The sequence below is a fragment of the Scyliorhinus torazame genome, chromosome 22, assembly GCF_047496885.1.
Source record: "Scyliorhinus torazame isolate Kashiwa2021f chromosome 22, sScyTor2.1, whole genome shotgun sequence".
In the NCBI taxonomy this organism is placed as follows: Eukaryota; Metazoa; Chordata; class Chondrichthyes; order Carcharhiniformes; family Scyliorhinidae; genus Scyliorhinus; species Scyliorhinus torazame.
This window is the reverse complement of record NC_092728.1, coordinates 34268107-34292715: the sequence shown is the minus strand read 5'-3', so window position 1 is coordinate 34292715 and position 24609 is coordinate 34268107. Positions and strand designations below refer to the sequence as shown.

The 24609-nt window shown below is 52.6% G+C and overlaps 1 protein-coding gene across 1 annotated transcript in view; it reads left to right on the top strand.

The window, feature by feature from the left end:
- Positions 1-24609, top strand: part of LOC140398998 (protein AMBP-like) — a 322967-nt gene that overhangs the window by 182229 nt on the left and 116129 nt on the right. The window contains exons 3-5 of the mRNA XM_072488038.1: positions 919-998; positions 19057-19170; positions 19253-19354. Coding sequence (XP_072344139.1) covers positions 919-998; positions 19057-19170; positions 19253-19354 — 296 coding nt within the window. The remainder of the gene's footprint in view (positions 1-918; positions 999-19056; positions 19171-19252; positions 19355-24609) is intronic.

The window sequence follows — 24609 nt, the reverse complement described above, 5'->3', positions numbered from 1 at the left end:
AGACCACCAGATTCCCCTGCCTGACAGACTCAACACCAGATTCTCTTGCCTGACAGAGAGACCACCAGATTTCCCTGCCTGACAGACTCAACACCAGAATCCCCTGTCTGACAGAGAGACCACCAGATTCCCCCTGCCTGACAGAGAGACCACCAGATTCCCCTGCCTGACAGACTCAACACCAGATTCTCCTGCCTGACAGACTCACCACCAGATTCCCCTGCCTGACAGACTCAACACCAGAATCCCCTGCCTGACAGAGAGACCACCAGATTCCACCTGCCTGACAGCGAGACCACCAGATTCCCCTGCCTGACAGAGAGACCACCAGATTCCCCTGCCTGACAGAGAGACCACCAGATTCCCCTGCCTGACAGAGAGACCACCAGATTCCCCTGCCTGACAGACTCAACACCAGAATCCCCTGCCTGACAGACTCACCACCAGATTCCCCTGCCTGACAGACTCAACACCAGAATCCCCTGCCTGACAGAGAGACCACCAGATTCCCCCTGCCTGACAGCGAGACCACCAGATTCCCCTGCCTGACAGAGAGACCACCAGATTCCCCTGCCTGACAGAGAGACCACCAGATTCCCCTGCCTGACAGAGAGACCACCAGATTCCCCTGCCTGACAGACTCACCACCAGCAGATCCCATGCGTCACAGGTGCTGCATGTTACAGGATCTTGCATTACAGACTGCCCTCCATATACCCCACATTACAGGCTCACCACCAGATCCTTGCATGTTAGATTGACCACCAGATCTCCCAGCATTACAAACTCACTACCAGATCCTTCTGTATTGCAAGCTCACCACTGGAACCGTCAGTATGGCTAACCCCCTGACTTACTGCTGGATAAAATTCAGCCCGTTCATTACAATCTGATAATCCTTTGTTATTTTATTCTTAGAAATGGGACATGTGTCAACGTGACGGGTATATACCGACAGGTGGATGTTCCAGGATACTTTGAATTGGAGTCTGCTCCAGGTAGGGATAAACTGAATTACAATCCTACTCAATTAATATCGATGATGTGGAGATGCCGGTGAGCTTACAGCACCAAGTTAAAGTCCAATTGGTTTGTTTCGAATCACTAGCTTTCGGAGCACTGCTCCTTCCTCAGGTAAATTAATACAGAAATACATCAGCTGACATCAAAGAAGAAACCGGAGAGATGGTCAAAGCTCGTTGACAGGACAACAAGAAAGGGGCATTTAACGAGAAAACGAAGGGATCTGAGCTCTCGGCTCCCTGTATTGGGCGAAATGGAGGCAGGTTAGAGAGAAGGCTAGAGAGGGAGGGACAGGAATATATGAAGCAGGTTGCTGTAGTGGGTGGAGCAGGTTATGGACACAGAAAGGGCAAAAGCAGCCTAAAAATTAAAAGACAAATGTGATTATTTGAAATGAGTCTTTGAGGGACTGGGTGGCAATTGCGTTTTGCATGGAGTTGGATGGCAAGTGATTGTAAATTGATGAAGGATCAAATAGCTTCAGCAGAGTTCAGGGGCGAGATTCTCCGGCCCCCCGCCGGGTCGGAGGATCGCCGGGGGCTGGCGTGAATCCCGGCCCCCCGCCGGGTCGGAGGATCGCCGGGGGCTGGCGTGAATCCCGGCCCCGCGCCGGGTCGGAGGATCGCCGGGGGCTGGCGTGAATCCCGGCCCCCCGCCGGGTCGGAGGATCGCCGGGGGCTGGCGTGAATCCCGGCCCCCCGCCGGGTCGGAGGATCGCCGGGGGCTGGCGTGAATCCCGGCCCCCCGCCGGGTCGGAGGATCGCCGGGGGCTGGCGTGAATCCCGGCCCCCCGCCTGGTCGGAGGATCGCCGGGGGCTGGCGTGAATCCCGGCCCCCCGCCGGGTCGGAGCATCGCCGGGGGGTGGCGTGAATCCCGGCCCCCCGCCGGGTCGGAGGATCGCCGGGGGCTGGCGTGAATCCCGGCCCCCCGCCGGGTCGGAGGATCGCCGGGGGCTGGCGTGAATCCCGGCCCCCCGCCGGGTCGGAGGATCGCCGGGGGCTGGCGTGAATCCCGGCCCCGCTGTGTCGGAGGATCGCCGGGGGCTGGCGTGAATCCCGGCCCCGCCGGGTCGGAGGATCGCCGGTGGCTGGCGTGAATCCCGGCCCCCCGCCGGGTCGGAGGATCGCCGGGGGCTGGCGTGAATCCCGGCCCCGCGCCGGGTCGGAGGATCGCCGGGGGCTGGCGTGAATCCCGGCCCCGCGCTGGGTCGTAGGATCGCCGGGGGCTGGCGTGAATCCCGGCCCCCCGCCGGGTCGGAGGATCGCCGGGGGCTGGCGTGAATCCCGGCACCCCGCCGGTTGCCGAATTCTCCGGCACCGGATATTCGCCGGGGGAGGGAATCGCGCCACGCCGGTTGGCGGGGCCCCCCCCCGCGATTCTCCGGCCCTAATGGGCCGAAGTCCCACTGCTAGAGTGCCTGTCCCGCCGGCGTAGATTAAACCACCGACCTTACCGGCGGCACAAGGCGGCGCGGGCGGGCTCCGGGGTCCTGGGGGAGTCGCGGGGCGATCTGGCTCGGGGGGGTGCCCCCACGGTGGCCTGGCCTGCGATCGGGGCCCACTGATTCACGGGCGGGCCGTGGGGGCATTCTTTTCCTTCCGCCTTCACCACGGTCTCCACCATGGCGGAGGCGGAAGAGACTCCCTCCACAGCGCATGCGCGGGGATGCCGTGAGCGGCCACTACCGCTCTCGCGCATGCGCCGCCCGGAGATGTCATTTCCGGCCCGCCAACTGGCGGGGCACCAAACACCTTTTCCGCCAGCTGGCAGGCCGGAAATCAGTCCGGCGCGGGCTTAGCCCCTTAAGGTTGGGGCACGGCCCCCAAGGTGCGGAGGATTCTGCACCTTTGGGGCGGCGCGATGCCCGACTGATTTGCACCGTTTTGGGCGCCGGTCGGCGGACATCGCGCCGATACCGGAGAATTTCGCCCCTGAAGAGAGTTCAAGTTTGTGGATTCTGATCAGGAAAGTCCCACTGTGTACTGAGGGGGTGCTGCACCGTCAGAGGGTCAGTACTGAGGGAGTGCGGCACTGTCAGAGGGTCAGTACTGAGGGAGTGCTGCACTGTCTCAGTCAGTACTGAGGGAGTGCTGCACTGTCAGAGGGTCAGTACTGAGGGAGTGCGGCACTGTCACAGTCAGTACTGAGGGAGTGCTGCACCTTCAGAGGGTCAGTACTGAGGGAGTGCTGCACCGTCAGAGGGTCAGTACTGAGGGAGTGCGGCACTGTCACAGTCAGTGCTGAGGGAGTGTTGCACTGACAGAGGGTCACTACTGAGGGAGTGCTGCCCTGTCAGAGGGTCAGCACTGAGGGAGTGCTGCAGTGTCAGAGGTTCAGTGCTGAGCGAGTGCTGCACTGTCAGAGGGTCAGTACTGAGGGAGTGCTGCACTGTCAGAGGGTCAGTACTGAGGGAGTGCTGCACTGCCAGAGGGTCAGTGCTGAGGGAGTGCTGCACTGTCCCAGGGTCAGTAATGAGGGAGTGCTGCACTGTAAGTGGGTCAGTACTGAGGGAGTGCTGCATTGTCAGAGGGTCAGTACTGAGGGAGTGCCTCACTGTCAGAGGGTCATTATTGAGAGTGTGCTGCACAGTCAGAGGGTCAGTACTGAGGAAATGCCTCACTGTCAGAGAGTCAGTATTGAGTGAGTGCTGCACTGTCAGAGGGTCAGTACTGAGGGGGTGCGGCACCTTCAGAGGGTCAGTACTGAGGGAGTGCGGCACTGTCAGAGGGTCAGTACTGAGGGAGTGCTGCACTGTCACAGTCAGTACTGAGGGAGTGCTGCACTGACAGAGGGTCACTACTGAGGGAGTGCTGCACTGTCAGAGGGTCAGTACTGAGGGAGTGCTGCAGTGTCAGAGGTTCAGTGCTGAGGGAGTGCTGCACTGTCAGAGGGTCAGTACTGAGGGAGTGCTGCACTGTCAGAGGGTCAGTGCTGAGGGAGTGCTGCACTGTCAGAGGGTCAGTTCTGAGGGAGTGCTGCACTGTCAGAGGGTGAGTACTGAGGGAGTGCTACACTGTCAGAGGGTCAGTACTGAGGGAGTGCTGCACTGTCAGTGGGTCAGTACTGAGGGAGTGCCTCACTGTCAGAGGGTCAGTGCTGAGGGAGTGCTGCACTGTCAGAGGGTCAGTACTGAGGGAGTGCTGCACTGTCCCAGGGTCAGTACTGAGGGAGTGCTGCACTGTAAGTGGGTCAGGACTTAGGGAGTGCCTCGCTGTCAGAGGGTCAGTATTGAGAGAGTATTGCACAGTCAGAGGGTCAGTACTGAGGGTGTGCTGCATTGTCAGAGGGTCAGTACTGAGGGAGTGCCTCACTGTCTGAGAGTCAGTATTGGGAGAGTGCTGCACTGTCAGAGGGTCAGTACTGAGGGAGTGCTGCACTGTCAGAGGGTCAGTACTGAGGGAGTTCTGCACTGTCAGAGGGTCAGTACTGAGGAAGTGCGGCACTGTCAGCAGGTCAGTGCTGAGGGGGTGCTGCACCGTCAGAGGGTCAGTACTGAGGGAGTGCGGCACTGTCAGAGGGTCAGTACTGAGGGAGTGCTGCACTGTCACAGTTGGTACTGAGGGAGTGCTGCACTGTCAGAGGGTCACTACTGAGGGAGTGCTGCACTGTCAGAGGGTCAGTACTGAGGGAGTGCTGCAGTGTCAGAGGTTCAGTGCTGAGGGAGTGCAGCACTGTCAGAGGGTCAGTACTGAGGGAGTGCTGCACTGTCAGAGGGTCAGTACTGAGGGAGTTCTGCACTGTCAGAGGGTCAGTACTGAGGAAGTGCGGCACTGTCAGCAGGTCAGTGCTGAGGGGGTGCTGCACCGTCAGAGGGTCAGTACTGAGGGAGTGCGGCACTGTCAGAGGGTCAGTACTGAGGGAGTGCTGCACTGTCACAGTTGGTACTGAGGGAGTGCTGCACTGTCAGAGGGTCACTACTGAGGAAGTGCGGCACTGTCAGCAGGTCAGTGCTGAGGGGGTGCTGCACCGTCAGATGGTCAGTACTGAGGGAGTGCGGCACTGTCAGAGGGTCAGTACTGAGGGAGTGCTGCACTGTCACAGTTGGTACTGAGGGAGTGCTGCACTGTCAGAGGGTCACTACTGAGGGAGTGCTGCACTGTCAGAGGGTCAGTACTGAGGGAGTGCTGCAGTGTCAGAGGTTCAGTGCTGAGGGAGTGCAGCACTGTCAGAGGGTCAGTACTGAGGGAGTGCTGCACCGTCAGAGGGTCAGTACTGAGGGACTGCTGCACTGTCAGAGGGTCAGTACTGAGGGAGTGCTGCACTGTCAGAGGGTCAGTATTGAGGGAGTGCTGCACTGTCAGAGGGTCAGTACTGAGGGAGTGCTACACTGTCATAGGGTCAGTACTGAGGGAGTGCTGCACTGTCAGAGGGTCAGTACTGAGGGAGTGTGGCACTGTCAGAGGGTCAGTACTGAGGGAGTACCTCACTGTCACAGTCAGTACTGACGGAGTGCTGCACCTTCAGAGGGTCAGTACTGAGGGAGTGCTGCACTGTAAGTGGGTCAGGACTGAGGGAGTGCCTCGCTGTCAGAGGGTCAGTATTGAGAGAGTGTTGCACAGTCAGAGGGTCAGTACTGAGGGAGTGCTGCATTGTCAGAGGGTCAGTACTGAGGGAGTGCCTCACTGTCAGAGGGTCATTATTGAGAGTGTGCTGCACAGTCAGAGGGTCAGTACTGAGGAAGTGCCTCACTGTCAGAGAGTCAGGATTGAGTGAGTGCTGCACTGACAGAGGGTCACTACTGAGGGAGTGCTGCATTGTCAGAGGGTCAGTACTGAGGGAGTGCCTCACTGTCAGAGGGTCATTGTTGAGAGTGTGCTGCACATTCAGAGGGTCAGTACTGAGGAAGTGCCTCACTGTCAGAGAGTCAGTATTGAGTGAGTGCTGCACTGACAGAGGGTCACTACTGAGGGAGTGCTGCACTGTCAGAGGGTCACTACTGAGGGAGTGCTGCACTGTCAGAGGGTCAGTACTGAGGGAGTTCTGCACTGTCCGAGGGTCAGTACTGAGGAAGTGCGGCACTGTCAGAGGGTCAGTACTGAGGGGGTGCGGCACCGTCAGAGGGTCAGTACTGAGGGAGTGCGGCACTGTCAGAGGGTCAGTACTGAGGGAGTGCTGCACTGTCACAGTCAGTACTGAGGGAGTGCTGCACTGTCAGAGGGTCAGTACTGAGGGAGTGCTGCAGTGTCAGAGGTTCAGTACTGAGGGAGTGCTGCACTGTCAGAGGGTCAGTACTGAGGGAGTGCTGCAGTGTCAGAGGTTCAGTACTGAGGGAGTGCTGCATTGTCAGAGGGTCAGTGCTGAGGCAGTGCTGCACTGTCAGAGGGTCAGTACTGAGGGAGTGCTGCACTGTCAGAGGGTCAATTCTGAGGGAGTGCTGCACTTTCAGAGGGTCAGTACTGAGGGAGTGCTGCACTGTCAGAGGGTCAATACTGAGGGAGTGCTACACTGTCAGAGGGTCAGTACTGAGGGAGGGCTGCACTGTCAGTGGGTCAATACTTAAGGAGTGCTGCACTGTCAGAGGGTCAGTGCTGAGGGAGTGCAGCACTGTCCCAGGGTCAGAACTGAGTGAGTGCTGCATTGTAAGTGGGTCAGGACTGAGGGAGTGCCTCGCTGTCAGAGGGTCAGTATTGAGAGAGTGTTGCACAGTCAGAGGGTCAGTACTGAGGGTGTGCTGCATTGTCAGAGGGTCAGTACTGAGGGAGTTCTGCACTGTCAGAGGGTCAGCACTGAGGGAGTGCCTCACTGTCAGAGGGTCATTATTGAGAGAGTGCTGCACTGTCAAAGGGTCACTACTGAGGGAGTGCTGCACTGTCAAAGGGTCAGTACTGAGGGAGTGTGGCACTGTCAGAAGGTCAGTCCCGAGGGGGTGCTACATCGTCAGAGGCTCAGTACTGAGGGAGTGCGGCACTGTCAGAGGGTCAGTACTGAGGGAGTGCTGCACTGTCACAGTCAGTGCTGAGGGAGTGCTGCACTGACAGAGGGTCACTACTGAGGGAGTGCTGCACTGTCAGAGGGTCAGTACTGAGGGAGTGCTGCAGTATCAGAGGTTCAGTGCTGAGGGAGTGCTGCACTGTCAGAGGGTCAGTACTGAGGGAGTGCTGCACCGTCAGAGGGTCAGTACTGAGGGACTGCTGCACTGTCAGAGGGTCAGTACTGAGGGAGTGCTGCACTGTCAGAGGGTCAGTACTGAGGGAGTGCTGCACTGTCAGAGGGTCAGTCCTGAGGGAGTACCTCACTGTCACAGTCAGTACGGAGGGAGTGCTGCACTGTAAGTGGGTCAGGACTGAGGGAGTGCCTCGCTGTCAGAGGGTCAGTATTGAGAGAGTGTTGCACAGTCAGAGGGTCAGTACTGAGGGAGTGCTGCATTGTCAGAGGGTCAGTACTGAGGGAGTGTCTCACTGTCAGAGGGTCATTATTGAGAGTGTGCTGCACAGTCAGAGGGTCAGTACTGAGGAAGTGCCTCACTGTCAGAGAGTCAGTATTGAGTGAGTGCTGCACTGACAGAGGGTCACTACTGAGGGAGTGATGCATTGTCAGAGGGTCAGTACTGAGGGAGTGCCTCACTGTAAGAGGGTCATTATTGAGAGGGTGCTGCACATTCAGAGGGTGAGTACTGAGGAAGTGCCTCACTGTCAGATGGTCAGTATTGGGAGAGTGCTGCACTGTCAGAGGGTCACTACTGAGGGAGTGCTGCACTGTCAGAGGGTCAGTACTGATGGAGTTCTGCACTGTCAGAGGGTCAGTACTGAGGAAGTGCGGCACTGTCAGAGGGTCAGTACTGAGGGGGTGTGGCACCGTCAGAGGGTCAGTACTGAGGGAGTGCGGCACTGTCAGAGGGTCAGTACTGAGTGAATGCTGCACTGTCAGTCAGTACTGAGGGAGTGCTGCACTGACAGAGGGTCACTACTGAGGGAGTGCTGCACTGTCAGAGGGTCAGTTCTGAGGGAGTGCTGCAGTGTCAGAGGTTCAGTGATGAGGGAGTGCTGCACAGTCAGAGGGTTAGTACTGAGGGAGTGTTGCACCGTCAGAGGGTCAGTACTGAGGGACTGCTGCACTGTCAGAGGGTCACTACTGAGGGAGTGCTGCACTGTCAGAGGGTCAGTACTGAGGGAGTTCTGCACTGTCCGAGGGTCAGTACTGAGGAAGTGCGGCACTGTCAGAGGGTCAGTACTGAGGGGGTGCGGCACCGTCAGAGGGTCAGTACTGAGGGAGTGCGGCACTGTCAGAGGGTCAGTACTGAGGGAGTGCTGCAGTGTCAGAGGTTCAGTACTGAGGGAGTGCTGCACTGTCAGAGGGTCAGTACTGAGGGAGTGCTGCAGTGTCAGAGGTTCAGTACTGAGGGAGTGCTGCATTGTCAGAGGGTCAGTGCTGAGGCAGTGCTGCACTGTCAGAGGGTCAGTACTGAGGGAGTGCTGCACTGTCAGAGGGTCAATTCTGAGGGAGTGCTGCACTTTCAGAGGGTCAGTACTGAGGGAGTGCTGCACTGTCAGAGGGTCAATACTGAGGGAGTGCTACACTGTCAGAGGGTCAGTACTGAGGGAGGGCTGCACTGTCAGTGGGTCAGTACTTAAGGAGTGCTGCACTGTCAGAGGGTCAGTGCTGAGGGAGTGCAGCACTGTCCCAGGGTCAGAACTGAGTGAGTGCTGCATTGTAAGTGGGTCAGGACTGAGGGAGTGCCTCGCTGTCAGAGGGTCAGTATTGAGAGAGTGTTGCACAGTCAGAGGGTCAGTACTGAGGGTGTGCTGCATTGTCAGAGGGTCAGTACTGAGGGAGTTCTGCACTGTCAGAGGGTCAGTACTGAGGGAGTGCCTCACTGTCAGAGGGTCATTATTGAGAGAGTGCTGCACTGTCAAAGGGTCACTACTGAGGGAGTGCTGCACTGTCAGAGGGTCAGTACTGAGGGAGTGTGGCACTGTCAGAAGGTCAGTCCCGAGGGGGTGCTACACCGTCAGAGGCTCAGTACTGAGGGAGTGCGGCACTGTCAGAGGGTCAGTACTGAGGGAGTGCTGCACTGTCACAGTCAGTGCTGAGGGAGTGCTGCACTGACAGAGGGTCACTACTGAGGGAGTGCTGCACTGTCAGAGGGTCAGTACTGAGGGAGTGCTGCAGTATCAGAGGTTCAGTGCTGAGGGAGTGCTGCACTGTCAGAGGGTCAGTACTGAGGGAGTGCTGCACCGTCAGAGGGTCAGTACTGAGGGACTGCTGCACTGTCAGAGGGTCAGTACTGAGGGAGTGCTGCACTGTCAGAGGGTCAGTACTGAGGGAGTGCTGCACTGTCAGAGGGTCAGTACTGAGGGAGTGCTACACTGTCATAGGGTCAGTACTGAGGGAGTGCTGCACTGTCAGAGGGTCAGAACTGAGGGAGTGCGGCACTGTCAGAGGGTCAGTACTGAGGGAGTGCTGCACTGTCACAGTCAGAACTGAGGGAGTGCTGCACTGTCAGAGGGTCAGTCCTGAGGGAGTACCTCACTGTCACAGTCAGTACGGAGGGAGTGCTGCACTGTAAGTGGGTCAGGACTGAGGGAGTGCCTCGCTGTCAGAGGGTCAGTATTGAGAGAGTGTTGCACAGTCAGAGGGTCAGTACTGAGGGAGTGCTGCATTGTCAGAGGGTCAGTACTGAGGGAGTGTCTCACTGTCAGAGGGTCATTATTGAGAGTGTGCTGCACAGTCAGAGGGTCAGTACTGAGGAAGTGCCTCACTGTCAGAGAGTCAGTATTGAGTGAGTGCTGCACTGACAGAGGGTCACTACTGAGGGAGTGATGCATTATCAGAGGGTCAGTACTGAGGGAGTGCCTCACTGTAAGAGGGTCATTATTGAGAGGGTGCTGCACATTCAGAGGGTGAGTACTGAGGAAGTGCCTCACTGTCAGAGAGTCAGTATTGGGAGAGTGCTGCACTGTCAGAGGGTCACTACTGAGGGAGTGCTGCACTGTCAGAGGGTCAGTACTGATGGAGTTCTGCACTGTCAGAGGGTCAGTACTGAGGAAGTGCGGCACTGTCAGAGGGTCAGTACTGAGGGGGTGTGGCACCGTCAGAGGGTCAGTACTGAGGGAGTGCGGCACTGTCAGAGGGTCAGTACTGAGGGAATGCTGCACTGTCAGTCAGTACTGAGGGAGTGCTGCACTGACAGAGGGTCACTACTGAGGGAGTGCTGCACTGTCAGAGGGTCAGTTCTGAGGGAGTGCTGCAGTGTCAGAGGTTCAGTGATGAGGGAGTGCTGCACAGTCAGAGGGTTAGTACTGAGGGAGTGTTGCACCGTCAGAGGGTCAGTACTGAGGGACTGCTGCACTGTCAGAGGGTCAGTACTAAGTGAGTGCTGCACTGTCAGCGGGTCAGTACTGAGGGGGTGCGGCACCGTCAGAGGGTCAGTGCTGAGGGAGTGCTGCACTGTCACAAGCAGTACTGAGGGAGTGCTGCACAGTCAGAGGGTCAGTACTGAGGAAGTGCCTCACTGTCAGAGAGTCTGTATTGAGTGAGTGCTGCACTGACAGAGGGTCACTACTGAGGGAGTGCTGCATTGTCAGAGGGTCAGTACTGAGGGAGTGCCTCACTTTCAGAGGGTCATTATTGAGAGTGTGCTGCACATTCAGAGGGTCAGTACTGAGGAAGTGCCTCACTGTCAGAGAGTCAGTGTTGAGTGAGTGCTGCACTGACAGAGGGTCACTACTGAGGGAGTGCTGCACTGTCAGAGGGTCACTACTGAGGGAGTGCTGCACTGTCAGAGGGTCAGTACTGAGGGAGTTCTGCACTGTCAGAGGGTCACTACTGAGGGAGTGCTGCATTGTCAGAGGGTCAGTACTGAGGGAGTGCCTCACTGTCAGAGGGTCATTATTGAGAGTGTGCGGCACCGTCAGAGGGTCAGTACTGAGGGAGTGCTGCACTGTCAGAGGGTCAGTACTGAGGGAGTGCTACACTGTCAGAGGGTCAGTACTGAGGGAGTGCTGCACTGTCATAGGGTCAGTACTGAGGGAGTGCTGCACTGTCACAATCAGTACTGAGGGAGTGCTGCACCGTCAGAGGGACTGCTGCACTGTCAGTGGGTCAGCACTGAGGGAGTGCTGCACTGTCAGAGGGTCAGTACTGAGGGAGCGCTGCACTGTCAGAGGGTCAGTACTGAGGGAGCGCTGCAGTGTCAGAGGGTCCGTACTGAGGGAGTGCTGCAGTGTCAGAGGGTCAGCACTGAGGGTGCGCTGCACTGTCAGAGGGTCAGTACTGAGGGACTGCTGCACTGTCAGTGGGTCAGCACTGAAGGAGTGCTGCACTGTCAGAGGGTCAGTACTGAGGGAGTGCTGCACTGTCAGATGGTCAGTACTGCGGGAGTGCTACACTGTCAGAGGGTCAGTACTGAGAGAGTGCTGCACAAGATCAAGAGGGAAACTCGAGGGCAGGTGTAAGTAGAAGTAGAAAGAAGTTGAACTGTGATGTCACAGCCTGCAGTGAAAGAGCACGTGGAGAACTGCGGGGAAACAGGATAAAAGAGCGCGAGGAGAGCTGCGGGGACACAGGATAAAAGAGCGCGAGGAGAGCGGCGGGGACACAGGATAAAAGAGCACGTGGAGAACTGCGGGGACACAGGATAAAAGAGCGCGAGGAGAGCGGCGGGGACACAGGATAAAAGAGCGCGAGGAGAGCAGCGGGGACACAGGATAAAAGAGCGCGAGGAGAGCGGCGGGGACACAGCTGCCGGAGAAGCGGCCTTCAGGTTTTCGGCGGGAGCAATGGCCAGGGGTCTGTCGGGAAGGTATGTTTTCCTCTTTAAAAACTTACCTTGAAGAGTGACATCACAGCAAAGCAGTGACCTGATTGGCTGGTAAGGAAAGTGCTCCAATTAGCAGGAGCTGTGAGAAATTTAACTCTTCGTGTGTTGGTAAGTATTGTGTTTGGTAAGTAAAATCTTTATTCTTTTCACTTGTTCATTATTTGATATTATATTTGTAATCAGTTAAGGTAAAGTGTAAAAATGGCAGGAGATCCCAGACCTGTGTTATGCTCCACGTGCTCGATGTGGGAGTTCAGGGACGCGGCTGATGCCCGACTCCATCATGTGTGGGAGGTGTGTCCAGCTGCAGCTCCTGTTAGACTGAATGACGGCTCTGGAGCTGCGGATGGACTCACTTTGGAGCATCCACGATGCTGAGGAGGTCGTGGATAGCACGTTCAGTGAGTTGGTCACACCACAGATTAGGGTTGGTGAGGGAGACAGGGAATGGGTGACCAAAAGGCAGAGAAAGAGCAGGAAGGCAGTGCAGGTGTCCCCTGCAGTCATCTCCCTCCAAAACAGGTATACCGTTTTGGATACTGTTGGGGGAGATGACTCACGAGGGGAAGGCAGTAGTAGCCAGGCTCATGGCACAGTGGTTGGCTCTGCTGCACAGAAGAGCGGGAAAAAGACTGGCAGGGCTATAGTCATAGAGGATTCAATCGTAAGGAGAGTAGACAGGCGTTTATGTGGTCGAAAACGAGTCTCCAGAATGGTATGTTGCCTCCCAGGTGCACGGGTCAGGGATGTCTCAGATCGGCTGCAGGACATACTGAAGGGGGAGGGTGAACAGCCAGTTGTCGTGGTGCATGTAGGCACCAACGATATAGGTAAAAAACAGGATGAGGTCCTGCAATCAGAATTTAGGGAGTTAGGAGATAAGTTAAAAAGTAGGACCTCAAAGGTAGTAATCTCAGGATTGCTACCAGTGCCATGAGACAGTCAGAGCCAATTCAAGAATAGTCAGAATGAATACGTGGCTTGAGAGATGGTGCAGGCGGGAGGGGTTCAGATTTTTGGGACATTGGAACCGGTTCTGGGGGCTGTGGGACCATTACAAATCGGATGGTCTACACCTGGGCAGGACTGGAACCAATGTCCGAGGGGGTGCTTTTGCTAACACTGTTGGGGAGGTTTTAAACTAATGTGGCAGGGGGATGGGAACCAGATTAGGAAGTTGGAGGTCAGTAAAGAGGCAGCAACTAAAGCCAGTAAGGTACTAGATAATAAACTCAATGTGACTGAGGGGAAGAGTAGACAGGGAAGAGATGATGAATGCAAAGGGACAGGTGGTCTGAGGTGCATTTGTTTCAATGCGATAAGTGTAGCAGGTAAGGCAGATGAATTTAGGGCTTGGATTAATACCTGAGAATATGATGTTATTGGTATTAGAACATAGAACTTAGAAAAATACAGCACAGAACAGGCCCTTCGGCCCAAGATGTTCTCCCGAATCTTTGTCCTAGATTAATCATAGATTATCATTGAATTTACAGTGCAGAAGGAGGCCATTCGGCCCATTGAGTCTGCACCGGCTCTTGGAAAGAGCACCCTACCCAAAGTCAACACCTCCACCCAACACTAAGGGCAATTTTGGACACTAAGGGCAATTTATCATGGCCAATCCACCTAACCTGCACATCTTTGGACTGTGGGAGGAAACCGGAGCACCCGGAGGAAACCCACGCAGACACGGGGAGGATGTGCAGACTCCGCACAGACAGTGACCCAAGCTGGAATCAAACCTGGTACCCTGGAGCTGTGAAGCAATTGTGCTATCCACAATGCTACCGTGCTGCCCTTAAGAACAAATAAATCTACACTATATCATTTTACCGTAATCCATGTACCTATCCAATAGCTGCTTGAAGGTCCCTAATGTTTCCGACTCAACTACTTCCACAGGCAGTGCATTCCATGCCCCCACTACTCTCTGGGTAAAGAACCTACCTCTGACATCCCCCCTACATCTTCCACCATTCACTTTAAATTTATGTCCCCTTGTAATGATTTGTTCCACCCGGGGTTACTAAGACTTGGTTGAGGGACGGGCAAGACTGGCAACTAAATATCCCAGGGTATAGATACTTCAGGAGGGATAGAGAGGGAGGTAAAAGGGGTGGAGGAGTTGCATTACTGGTCAGAGATGATATCACAGCTGTGATTAAGGAGGGCACGATGGAGGATTCGAGCACTGAGGCAATATGGGTAGAGCTAAGAAATAGGAAGGGTGCAGTAACATTGTTGGGACTTTACTACATGCCTCCCAAAAGCGAGCGTGAAGTAGAGGTACAAATATGTAGACAGATTATAGAAAAATGTAGGAGCAATAGGGTGGTCGTGATGGGAGATTTTAACTTCCCCAACATTGAATGGGACTCATATAGTGTTGGAGGCGGAGATGGTGCAGAATTTGTAAGGAGCATCCAGGAGAGTTTTTTAGAGCAGTCTGCAAATAGTCCAACTCGGGAAGGGGCCATACTTGACCTGGTATTGGGAAATTATCCCGGCCAGGTGGTTGAAGTTTCAGTCGGTGGTTACTTTGGGAATAACAATCACAATTCCGTAAGTTTTAGAATACTCTTGGACAAAGACGAGAGTGGTCCTAAAGGAAGAGTGCTAAATTGGGGAAAGGCCAAGTATAACAAAATTTGGCAGGAGCTAGGGAATGTGGATTGGGAGCAGCTCTTTAAGGGTAAATCCACATTTGAAATGTGGGGGTCTTTTAAGGAAAGGTTGATTAGAGTGCAGGACAGACATGTCCCTGTGAAAATGAGGGATAGAAACGGCAAGATTAGGGAACCATAGATGACGGGTGGAATTGTAAGACTAGCTGAGATGAAAAAGGAAGCATACATAAGATCTAGGCGACTTAAAATTGCTGAAGTTTTGGAGGAATATCGGGAAAGTAGGGCAAATCTCAAATGCGCAATAAAGAGGGCTAAAAGGGGTCATGAAATATCTTTGGCTAACAGGGTTAAGCAAAATCCCAAAGCCTTTTATTCGTATATAAGGAACAAGAGGGTAACTTGAGAAAGGATTGGCCCACTCAAAGACAAAAGAGGGAATTTATGCGTGGAGTCAGAGGAAATGGGTGCTGCACTGTCAGAGGGTCAGTACTGAGGGAGCACTGCACTGTCAGAGGGTCAGTCCTGAGGGAGTGCTGCACTGTCAGAGGGTCAGTACTGAGGGAGCGCTGCACTGTCAGAGGGCCAGTCCTGAGGGGGTGCTGCACTGTCAGAGGGTCAGTACTGAGGGACTGCTGCACTGTCAGAGGGTCAGTCCTGAGGGAGTGCTGCACTGTCAGAGGCTCAGTACTGAGGGAGCACTACACTGTCAGAGGGTCAGTACTGAGGGAGTGCTGCACTGTCAGAGGGTCAGTACTGAGGGAGGGCTGCACTGTCAGAGGGTCAGTCCTGAGGGAGGGCTGTACTGTCAGAGGGTCAGTCCTTAGGGAGTGCTGCACTGTCAGAGACTCAGTACTGAGGGAGCACTGCACTGTCAGAGGGTCAGTCCTGAGGGAGTGCTGCACTGTCAGAGGGTCATTACTGAGGGAGTGCTGCACTGTCAGAGGGTCAGTCCTGAGGGAGTGCTGCACTGTCAGAGGGTCAGTACTGAGGCAGTGCTGCACTGTCAGAGGGTCAGTACTGAGGGAGTGCTGCACTGTCAGAGGCTCAGTACTGAGGGAGCACTGCACTGTCAGAGGGTCAGTCCTGAGGGAGTGCTGCACTGTCAGAGGGTCAGTACTGAGGGAGTGCTGCACTGTCAGAGGGTCAGTCCTGAGGGAGTGCTGCACTGTCAGAGGGTCAGTACTGAGGCAGTGCTGCACTGTCAGAGGGTCAGTACTGAGGGAGCGCTGCACTGTCAGAGGGTCAGTACTGAGGGAGTGCTGCACTGTCAGAGGGTCAGTACTGAGGGAGTGCTGCACTGTCAGAGGCTCAGTACTGAGGAGGCACTGCACTGTCTGAGGGTCAGTGCTGAGGGAGTGCTGCACTGTCAGAGGGTCAGTCCTGAGGGAGTGCTGCACTGTCAGAGGCTCGTACTGAGGGAGCACTGCACTGTCAGAGGGTCAGTCCTGAGGGAGTGCTGCACTGTCAGAGGGTCAGTACTGAGGGAGTGCTGCACTGTCAGAGGGTCAGTCCTGAGGGAGTGCTGCACTGTCAGAGGGTCAGTACTGAGGGAGAGCTGCACTGTCAGAGGGTCAGTACTGAGGGAGCGCTGCACAGTCAGAGGGTCAGTACTGAGGGAGTGCTGCACTGTCAGAGGGTCAGTACTGAGGGAGTGCTGCACTGTCAGAGGGTCAGTGCTGAGGGAGTGCTGCACTGTCAGAGGGTCAGTCCTGAGGGAGTGCTGCACTGTCAGAGGGTCAGTACTGAGGGAGTGCTGCACTGTCAGAGGGTCAGTAGAGAGGGAGTGCTGCACTGTCAGAGGCTCAGTACTGAGGGAGTGCTGCACTGTCAGAGGCTCAGTACTGAGGGAGTGCTGCACTGTCAGAGGGTCAGTACTGAGGGAGTACTGCACTGTCACAGGGTCAGTGCTGAGGGAGTGCGGCACTGTCAGAGCGTCAGTACTGAGGGAGTGCTGCACTGTCAGAGGGTCAGTACTGAGGGAGTGCTGCACTGTCAGAGGGTCAGTCCTGAGGGAGTGCTGCACTGTCAGAGGGTCAGTACTGAGGGAGTGCTGCACTGTCAGAGGCTCAGTACTGAGGGAGTGCTGCACTGTCAGAGGCTCAGTACTGAGGGAGTGCTGCACTGTCAGAGGCTCAGTACTGGGAGTGCTGCACTGTCAGAGGCTCAGTACTGAGGGAGTACTGCACTGTCAGAGCCTCAGTACTGAGAGAGTGCTGCACTGTCAGAGGCTCAGTACTGAGAGAGTGCTGCACTGTCAGAGGCTCAGTACTGAGGGAGTGCTGCACTGTCAGAGGCTCAGTACTGAGAGAGTGCTGCACTGTTAGAGGCTCAGTACTGAGGGAGTGCTGCACTGTCAGAGGCTCAGTACTGAGGGAGTGCTGCACTGTCGCAGAGTCAGTACTGAGGGAGTGCTGTACTGTCAGAGGGTCAGTGCTGAGGGAGTGCTGCACTGTCAGAGGGTCAGTCCTGAGGGAGTGCTGCACTGTCAGAGGGTCAGTACTGAGGGAGTGCTGCACTGTCAGAGGCTCAGTACTGAGGGAGTGCTGCACTGTCAGAGGCTCAGTACTGAGGGAGTGCTGCACTGTCAGAGGGTCAGTACTGAGGGAATACTGCACTGTCGCAGGGTCAGTGCTGAGGGAGTGCGGCACTGTCAGAGCGTCAGTACTGAGGGAGTGCTGCACTGTCAGAGGGTCAGTACTGAGGGAGTGCTGCACTGTCAGAGGATCAGTCCTGAGGGAGTGCTGCACTGTCAGGGGGTCAGTACTGAGGGAGTGCTGCACTGTCAGAGGCTCAGTACTGAGGGAGTGCTGCACTGTCAGAGGCTCAGTACTGAGGGAGTGCTGCACTGTCAGAGGCTCAGTACTGGGAGTGCTGCACTGTCAGAGGCTCAGTACTGAGGGAGTACTGCACTGTCAGAGCCTCAGTACTGAGAGAATGCTGCACTGTCAGAGGCTCAGTACTGAGAGAATGCTGCACTGTCAGAGGCTCAGTACTGAGGGAGTGCTGCACTGTCAGAGGCTCAGTACTGAGGGAGTGCTGCACTGTCAGAGGCTCAGTACTGAGAGAGTGCTGCACTGTTAGAGGCTCAGTACTGAGGGAGTGCTAAACTATCAGAGGTGCTTCCTTTCAGAAAAGAAATTAGATGTGAATGCATCTGCCCTGTAATGTAAAAGATCCCTGACTCCATTCTGAACAAGAGGAGAGTGAGTTCACACCAGTGTCCTGTCCAATATTTATTTCAGTATCACATTCCTATATGTGGGTCTTGCACAGACAAGAGGCAATTGCACAGAGTTAATAATCCTGAGGCTATTGCTCCGGGGACATGGGTTTGAATCCCACCACCGCAACTGGCGATGGATGAATAGGACACAGAGCTGGTTAGAATATGGACTACAAGGTTTTCACTGAGGTCATGTTATGGAGGATGGAATGTGGCTGGCTGGCGTGGATGGTTTAGGCGTAGTTATTTACTAGAGATAACAAAGGCATTTATGAAGGTCTCCACAGTGGATGAGCTGAGGCAGAGTGGAGTCAGACAGTGTGACAGATGTGAAAAAAGGTGGTATTTGCGATGGTGTGGATATGTACTTGGAAGCTCATGTCAGGTAGTCTGCTTGATCTTTAGAGAGTTGCTGGGCATAGGGATGGAGTTGGTGGCGAGGGAGTAGAGTTCATGGTGGTGACAAAAGCAGTGTCTTCAGTATTCCCAATGTTTAATTGGAGGATATTTCTGCTTGCCCATTCTTGTATGTCAAATAAACTGTCTGACAATTTAGAGATATTGAATGATATGTTCACGAGTTAGAGCTGGGTGTCATGAGAGTTCACTTGAAAACAATGTACATGTGGAGCTTGACATTGCATTCATGAAGAATGTGACAGAGGGATTGGATGTAGATGATAACCGTGATGGAATGAGGGGGTGGGGAGGTGTGGTGCGAAGGATAGATCCTAGGAGGACACCAGAGGAGCAGGAACAGAAGCCACTGCCAAGTGTTTCTTGAGCTCCAATTAGATAGATTGGAACCAGGTGGCAAAAGGTCCACTGGGTGCCCGTGGAGAGGCATTGGAGGAGGATGATGTAGTCAACCATGCCCAAGGCTGCAGACTGCTGGAGAATGGTGAAGAGGAAAAGATTACCGTTGTCAGTCACATTTGTGATTTTGTTCAGAGTGGTTTCAGTCGTGTGGAAGGGTAGGAAACTTGATTGGAGGGATTCAAACATGGAATTCTGGGAAAGATGTGAAAATACTTTTCACTGCACTTCGGTACATGTGACAATAAAGATCAATCAATCAATCAATCAGATGTGGGATGCAACAACAGATTCAAGGATTGTGGAGAGGAGAGGGTTTCCTCCGGGTGCTCCAGTTTCCTCCCACAGTCCAAAGATGTGCAGGTCAGGTGGATTGGTCATAATAAATTGCCCCTTAATGTCCAAAGGTTAGGTGGCGTTACTGGGTTAGGGGTAAGGGTGGAGGCTTGGGCTGAAGCAGGGTGCTCTTTCCAAGGGCCAAATGGCTTCCTTCTGCACTGTGAATTCTATGAGGGAGATTGCAGATGGGCTGGTAGTTTGCACAGACAAAGTGGTCGAACAAAACAAAGAAAGTAATTAAACAGCTGGTGAATTTGTTTTACAGACTTTGAAGTCACGGCAGATGTTCGAGTAACTGAAACCAACTACAACGAATATGCGTTTATACTCTACAACAACATTAAAGGGATGAACCAGACAAAGTCAGTGGCCATGTATGGTAAGAGATTCTACATCAACTCTTTCACACACCACTTTCTAAGTTTGATTTCCGGAGCTTTAACTGAACATTCATCCCACAGGAAGGACACGGAAGCTGAGAAACGAAACCAATGAAAAGTTCAAACAGTTTTCAATGAAACATGGGATTCCAGAAGACCTAGTTATATTTCTGCCTGAACGAGGTAAGCACATCATGAGCCCTCGAGCCCAAACTTTTCATTCATTTCCAGCTACATCTTATTCTCTGAGCTGTGGGACACTTGAGATGGTCAGCAAGTAGGTGCATGAGTAGACAGGAGAGACATCACCTGAGTGAGACACAGTCAGAGCGAGTACATTTGGAAATGTGGAACAAAGTGGAATTGGGTGCAGAGGGTAAAGAGGCGCTCTTTTGCACTTTAACTTTGTTCACTGTTCAGAAAGTGGTCTTGCCCTGCTGCAGGTGTAGAGACTAAACGGGAGACAGGTGATTGGTAGGTAGTGGGTAAGTTATTTTCTCCACTTTAAAGCTATATTGAGGGAAAAGTTCCAGTTTAAAAAAAAATAATTTCACTAATTTTCTATTGGCATCAAGTCTTTTAACCAAAAGTAGACTGGAGCGCTCAGTCCAGATTTTGCACAGCCTGCAGTATTTGGGGGTTCCTAGACGCTCTGTGCAGTCTGGATAACCACATGTGCAGGAAGTGCCACCGATTTTACCAGCTGGAGAGCCAGGTTTTGGAGGTTGAGTGACGGCAGGAGGCACAGCTGTGAACTTTATTGTTAAGTGGCATTTCAACAGTATTGGGTTACATAATTGGAATTAGTGGCAGGTGTCAATAGTAAGTTCCAAAGTTTTTCCTTTTTGTTTAAAAACTGTTTAACTATTAATTGTAAAGCTATTTTTGAAAGATGCCTATTGGTCAGAGGCAGCACTCCTGGGTGAAGTATCCTTTCCTCATAGTTTTACAAATTAAAAGAATTGTTTGGGGTTCTCGTCTGGTGATGGAACAAAGGTTGGGGTGAGGTTTGGCATCCTGACAATGCACAGTGTCAGCAATGTTTACCATCGACAAAATATACTGAAGGAGCTCAACAAGAATCCTTCAACAACACCTTCCAAACCCACGGCTCTACCATCGAGAAGGACAAGGGCAGCAGACACATGGGAATACCGCCAGCTGCAAGTTCTCCTTTATACACCATCCGGACTTGGACATATATTGCTGTTCCTGCACTGTCGCTGGGTCAAAATCCTGGAACTCCCTCCCTAACAGCCCTGTGGGTGTATCACATGGACTGCAGCGGTTAAAGAAGGAAGCTCACCGCCACCTTCTCAAGGGCAATTAGTGTCATGTGTGTGTGTACCTTTAAGAAATGGGTGTTTCTCAAATAGCTGCGGTGATGTCAGTGTATGGGTGGAGCTGAGCTCTGCTCTGTCTTTTATTTTTGGTTTGAGCTGCTTTGAGCTGCTTTGAGCTGGAAGCCATTTTGTAGCTCTGTGTTTTGTTTAGTTTGGGATGTGAGTTGGAGTGCTGTAGTGAATGCAAACACATGTGTATCAATCTCTCTCTGCAATCTAAAGAATGTTTTCAGCTCATTTGATGATTTCAACGCAGTACCTGTTTCTGTAAGGAATACAAACTTGCTGTCTGTATTAAAAAGGGTTTTGACTGAATGGATGTTGTTGGGAAAGTTGTTGAGGGTTACCCATAGAATAGTATCTTTGGGGAAAGTATCAGTGTTAGTATTTGATAAGATGTTAATGTGTGTGTTTATAAAGTGGTAACTGGATTTATAAAAATAAACATTGTTTTTTGTTTCACGATTCCTAAGGTCCAAATTGTTTAAACTAATTTGGCAGGGGAATGGGAACCGGATTTGTAGTCCAGCAACTAAGGTAGCCGATATTCAGGACGCCAAAGCGTGTAATGAGGCAGTGGGGAAGGGAACACTGACAAAGGAGAGTACTTGCAGGCAAGCAGGTGGGTTGAAGTGTGTATACTTCAACGCAAGAAGCATCAGTAATAAGGTGGGTGAACTTAAGGCATGGATCGGTACTTGGGACTACGATGTGGTGGCCATCACGGAAACTTGGATAGAAGAGGGGCAGAAATGGTTGTTGGAGGTTCCTGGTTATAGATGTTTCAATAAGATTAGGGAGGGTGGTAAAAGAGGTGGGGGGGGGGGTGGCATTGTTAATTAGAGATAGTATAACAGCTGCAGAAAGGCAGTTCGAGGAGTATCAGCCTACTGAGGCAGTATGGGTTGAAGTCAGAAATAGGAAAGGAGCAGTCACCTTGTTAGGAGTTATCTATAGGCCCCCCAATAGTAGCAGAGATGTGCAGGAACAGATTGGGAAACAGATTTTGGAAAGGTGCAGAAGTCACAGGGTAGTAGTCATGGGTGACTTTAACTTCCCAAACATTGAGTGGAAACTCTTTAGATCAAATAGTTTGGATGGGGTGGTGTTTGTGCAGTGTGTCCAGGAAGCTTTTCTAACACAGTATGTAGATTGTCCGACCAGAGGAGGGGCAATATTGGATTTAGTACTTGGTAATGAACCAGGGCAAGTGATAGGTTTGTTAGTGGGGGAGCATTTTGGAGATAGTGACCACAATTCTGTGACTTTCACTTTAGTAATGGAGAGGGATAGGTACGTGCAACAAGGCAAGGTTTACAATTGGGGGAAGGGTAAATACGATGTTGTCAGACAAGAATTGAAGCGCATAAGTTGGGAACATAGGCTGTCAGGGAAGGACACAAGTGAAATGTGGAACTTGTTCAAGGAACAGGTACTACGTGTCCTTGATATGTATGTCCCTGTCAGGCAGGGAAGAGATGGTCGAGTGAGGGAACCATGGTTGACAAGAGAGGTTGAATGTCTTGTTAAGAGGAAAAAGGAGACTTATGTAAGGCTGAGGAAACAAGGTTCAGACAGGGCGTTGGAGGGATACAAGATAGCCAGGAGGGAACTGAAGAAAGGGATTGGGAGAGCTAAGAGAGGGCATGAACAATCTTTGGTGGGTAGGATCAAGAAAAACCCCAAGGCCTTTTACACATATGTGAGAAATATGAGAATGACCAGAGCAAGGACAGTAGCGGGAGATTGTGTATTGAGTCTGAAGAGATAGGAGAGGTCTTGAACGAGTACTTTTCTTCTGTATTTACAAATGAGAGGGGCCATATTGTTGGAGAGGACAGTGTGAAACAGACTGGTAAGCTCGAGGAAATACTTGTTTGGAAGGAAGATGTGTTGGGCATTTTGAAAAATTTGAGCATAGACAAGTCCCCCGGGCCTGACGGGATATATCCAAAGATTCTATGGGAAGCAAGAGATGAAATTGCAGAGCCGTTGGCAATGATCTTTTCGTCCTTACTGTCAACAGGGGTGGTACCAGGATTGGAGAGTGGCGAATGTCGTGCCCCTGTTCAAAAAAGGGACTAGGGATAACCCTGGGAATTACAGGCCAGTTAGTCTTACTTCGGTGGTAGGCAAAGTCATGGAAAGGGTACTGAAGGATAGGATTTCTGAGCATCTGGAAAGACACTACTTGATTAAGGATAGTCAGCATGGATTTGTGAGGGGTAGGTCTTGTCTTTCATAGAACATAGAACACAGAACGATACAGCGCAGTACAGGCCTTTCAGCCCACGATGTTGCACCGACATGGGAAGTCAAAAAACAAAAGCCATCTAATCTACACTATGCCATTATCATCCATATGCTTATCCAATAAACTTTTAAATGCCCTCAATGTTGGCGAGTTCACTACTGTTGCAGGTAGGGCATTCCACGGCCTCACCACTCTTTGCGTAAAAAACCTACCTCTGATCTCTGTCCTATATCTATTACCCCTCAGTTTAAGGCTATGTCCCCTCGTGCTAGCCATTTCCATCCGCGGGAGAAGGCTCTCACTGTCCACCCTATCTAACCCCCTGATCATTTTGTATACCTCTATTAAGTCTCCTCTTAACCTTCTTCTCTCTAACGAAAACAACCTCAAGTCCATCAGCCTTTCCTCATAAGATTTTCCTTCTATATCAGGCAACATCCTGGTAAATCTCCTCTGCACCCGCTCCAAAGCTTCCACGTCCTTCCTATAATGCGGTGACCAGAACTGTACGCAATACTCCAAATGCGGCCGTACCAGAGTTTTGTACAGCTGCAACATGACCTCATGACTCCGGAACTCAATCCCTCTACCAATAAAGGCCAACACTCCATAGGCCTTCTTCACAACCCTATCAACCTATGTGTCCATGTACATAGATCCCTGAAAGTTGCCACCCATCGTGGGCCGAAGGGCCTGTACTGCGCTGTATCATTCTATGTTCTATGTTCTATAACCTGGGTGGCAACTTTCAGGGATCTATGTACATGGACACCTAGATCTCTCTGCTCATCCACACTTCCAAGAACTTTACCATTAGCCAAATATTCCGCATTCCTGTTATTCCTTCCAAAGTGAATCACCTCACACTTCTCTACATTAAACTCCATTTGCCACCTCTCAGCCCAGCTCTGCAGCTTATCTATGTCCCTCTGTAACCTGCTACATCCTTCCGCACTGTCGACAACACCACCGACTTTAGTGTCGTCTGCAAATTTACTCACCCACCCTTCTCCTCTAGGTCATTGATAAAAATGACAAACAGCAACGGCCCCAGAACAGATCCTTGTGGTACGCCACTTGTAACTGAACTCCATTCTGAACATTTCCCATCAACCACCACCCTCTGTCTTCTTTCAACTAGCTAATTTCTGATCCACATCTCTAAATCACCCTCAATCCCCAGCCTCCGTATTTTATGCAATAGCCTACCGTGGGGAACCTTATCAAACGCTTTACTGAAATCCATATACACCACATCAACTGCTCTACCCTCGTCTACCTGTTCAGTCACCTTCTCAAAGAACTCAATAAGGTTTGTGAGGCATGACCTACCCTTCACAAAGCCATGCTGACTATCCCTGATCATATTATTCCTATCTAGATGATTATAAATCTTGTCTCTTATAATCCCCTCCAAGACTTTACCCACAACAGACGTGAGGCTCACCGGTCTATAGTTGCCGGGGTTGCCTCTACTCCCCTTCTTGAACAAAGGGACCACATTTGCTATCCTCCAGTCCTCTGGCACTATTCCTGTAGCCAATAATGACATAAAAATCAAAGCCAAAGGCCCAGCAATCTCTTCCCTGGCTTCCCAGAGAATCCTAGGATAAATTCCATCAGGCCCCGGGTACTTATCTATTTTCAGCCTGTCCAGAATTGCCAACACCTCTTCCCTACGTACCTCAATGCCATCTATTCTAATAGCCTGGGTCTCAGCATTCTCCTCCACAACATTATCTTTTTCCTGAGTGAATACTGACGAAAAATATTCATTTAGTATCTCGCCTATCTCTTCAGACTCCACACACAACTTCCCATCCCTGTCCTTGACTGGCCCT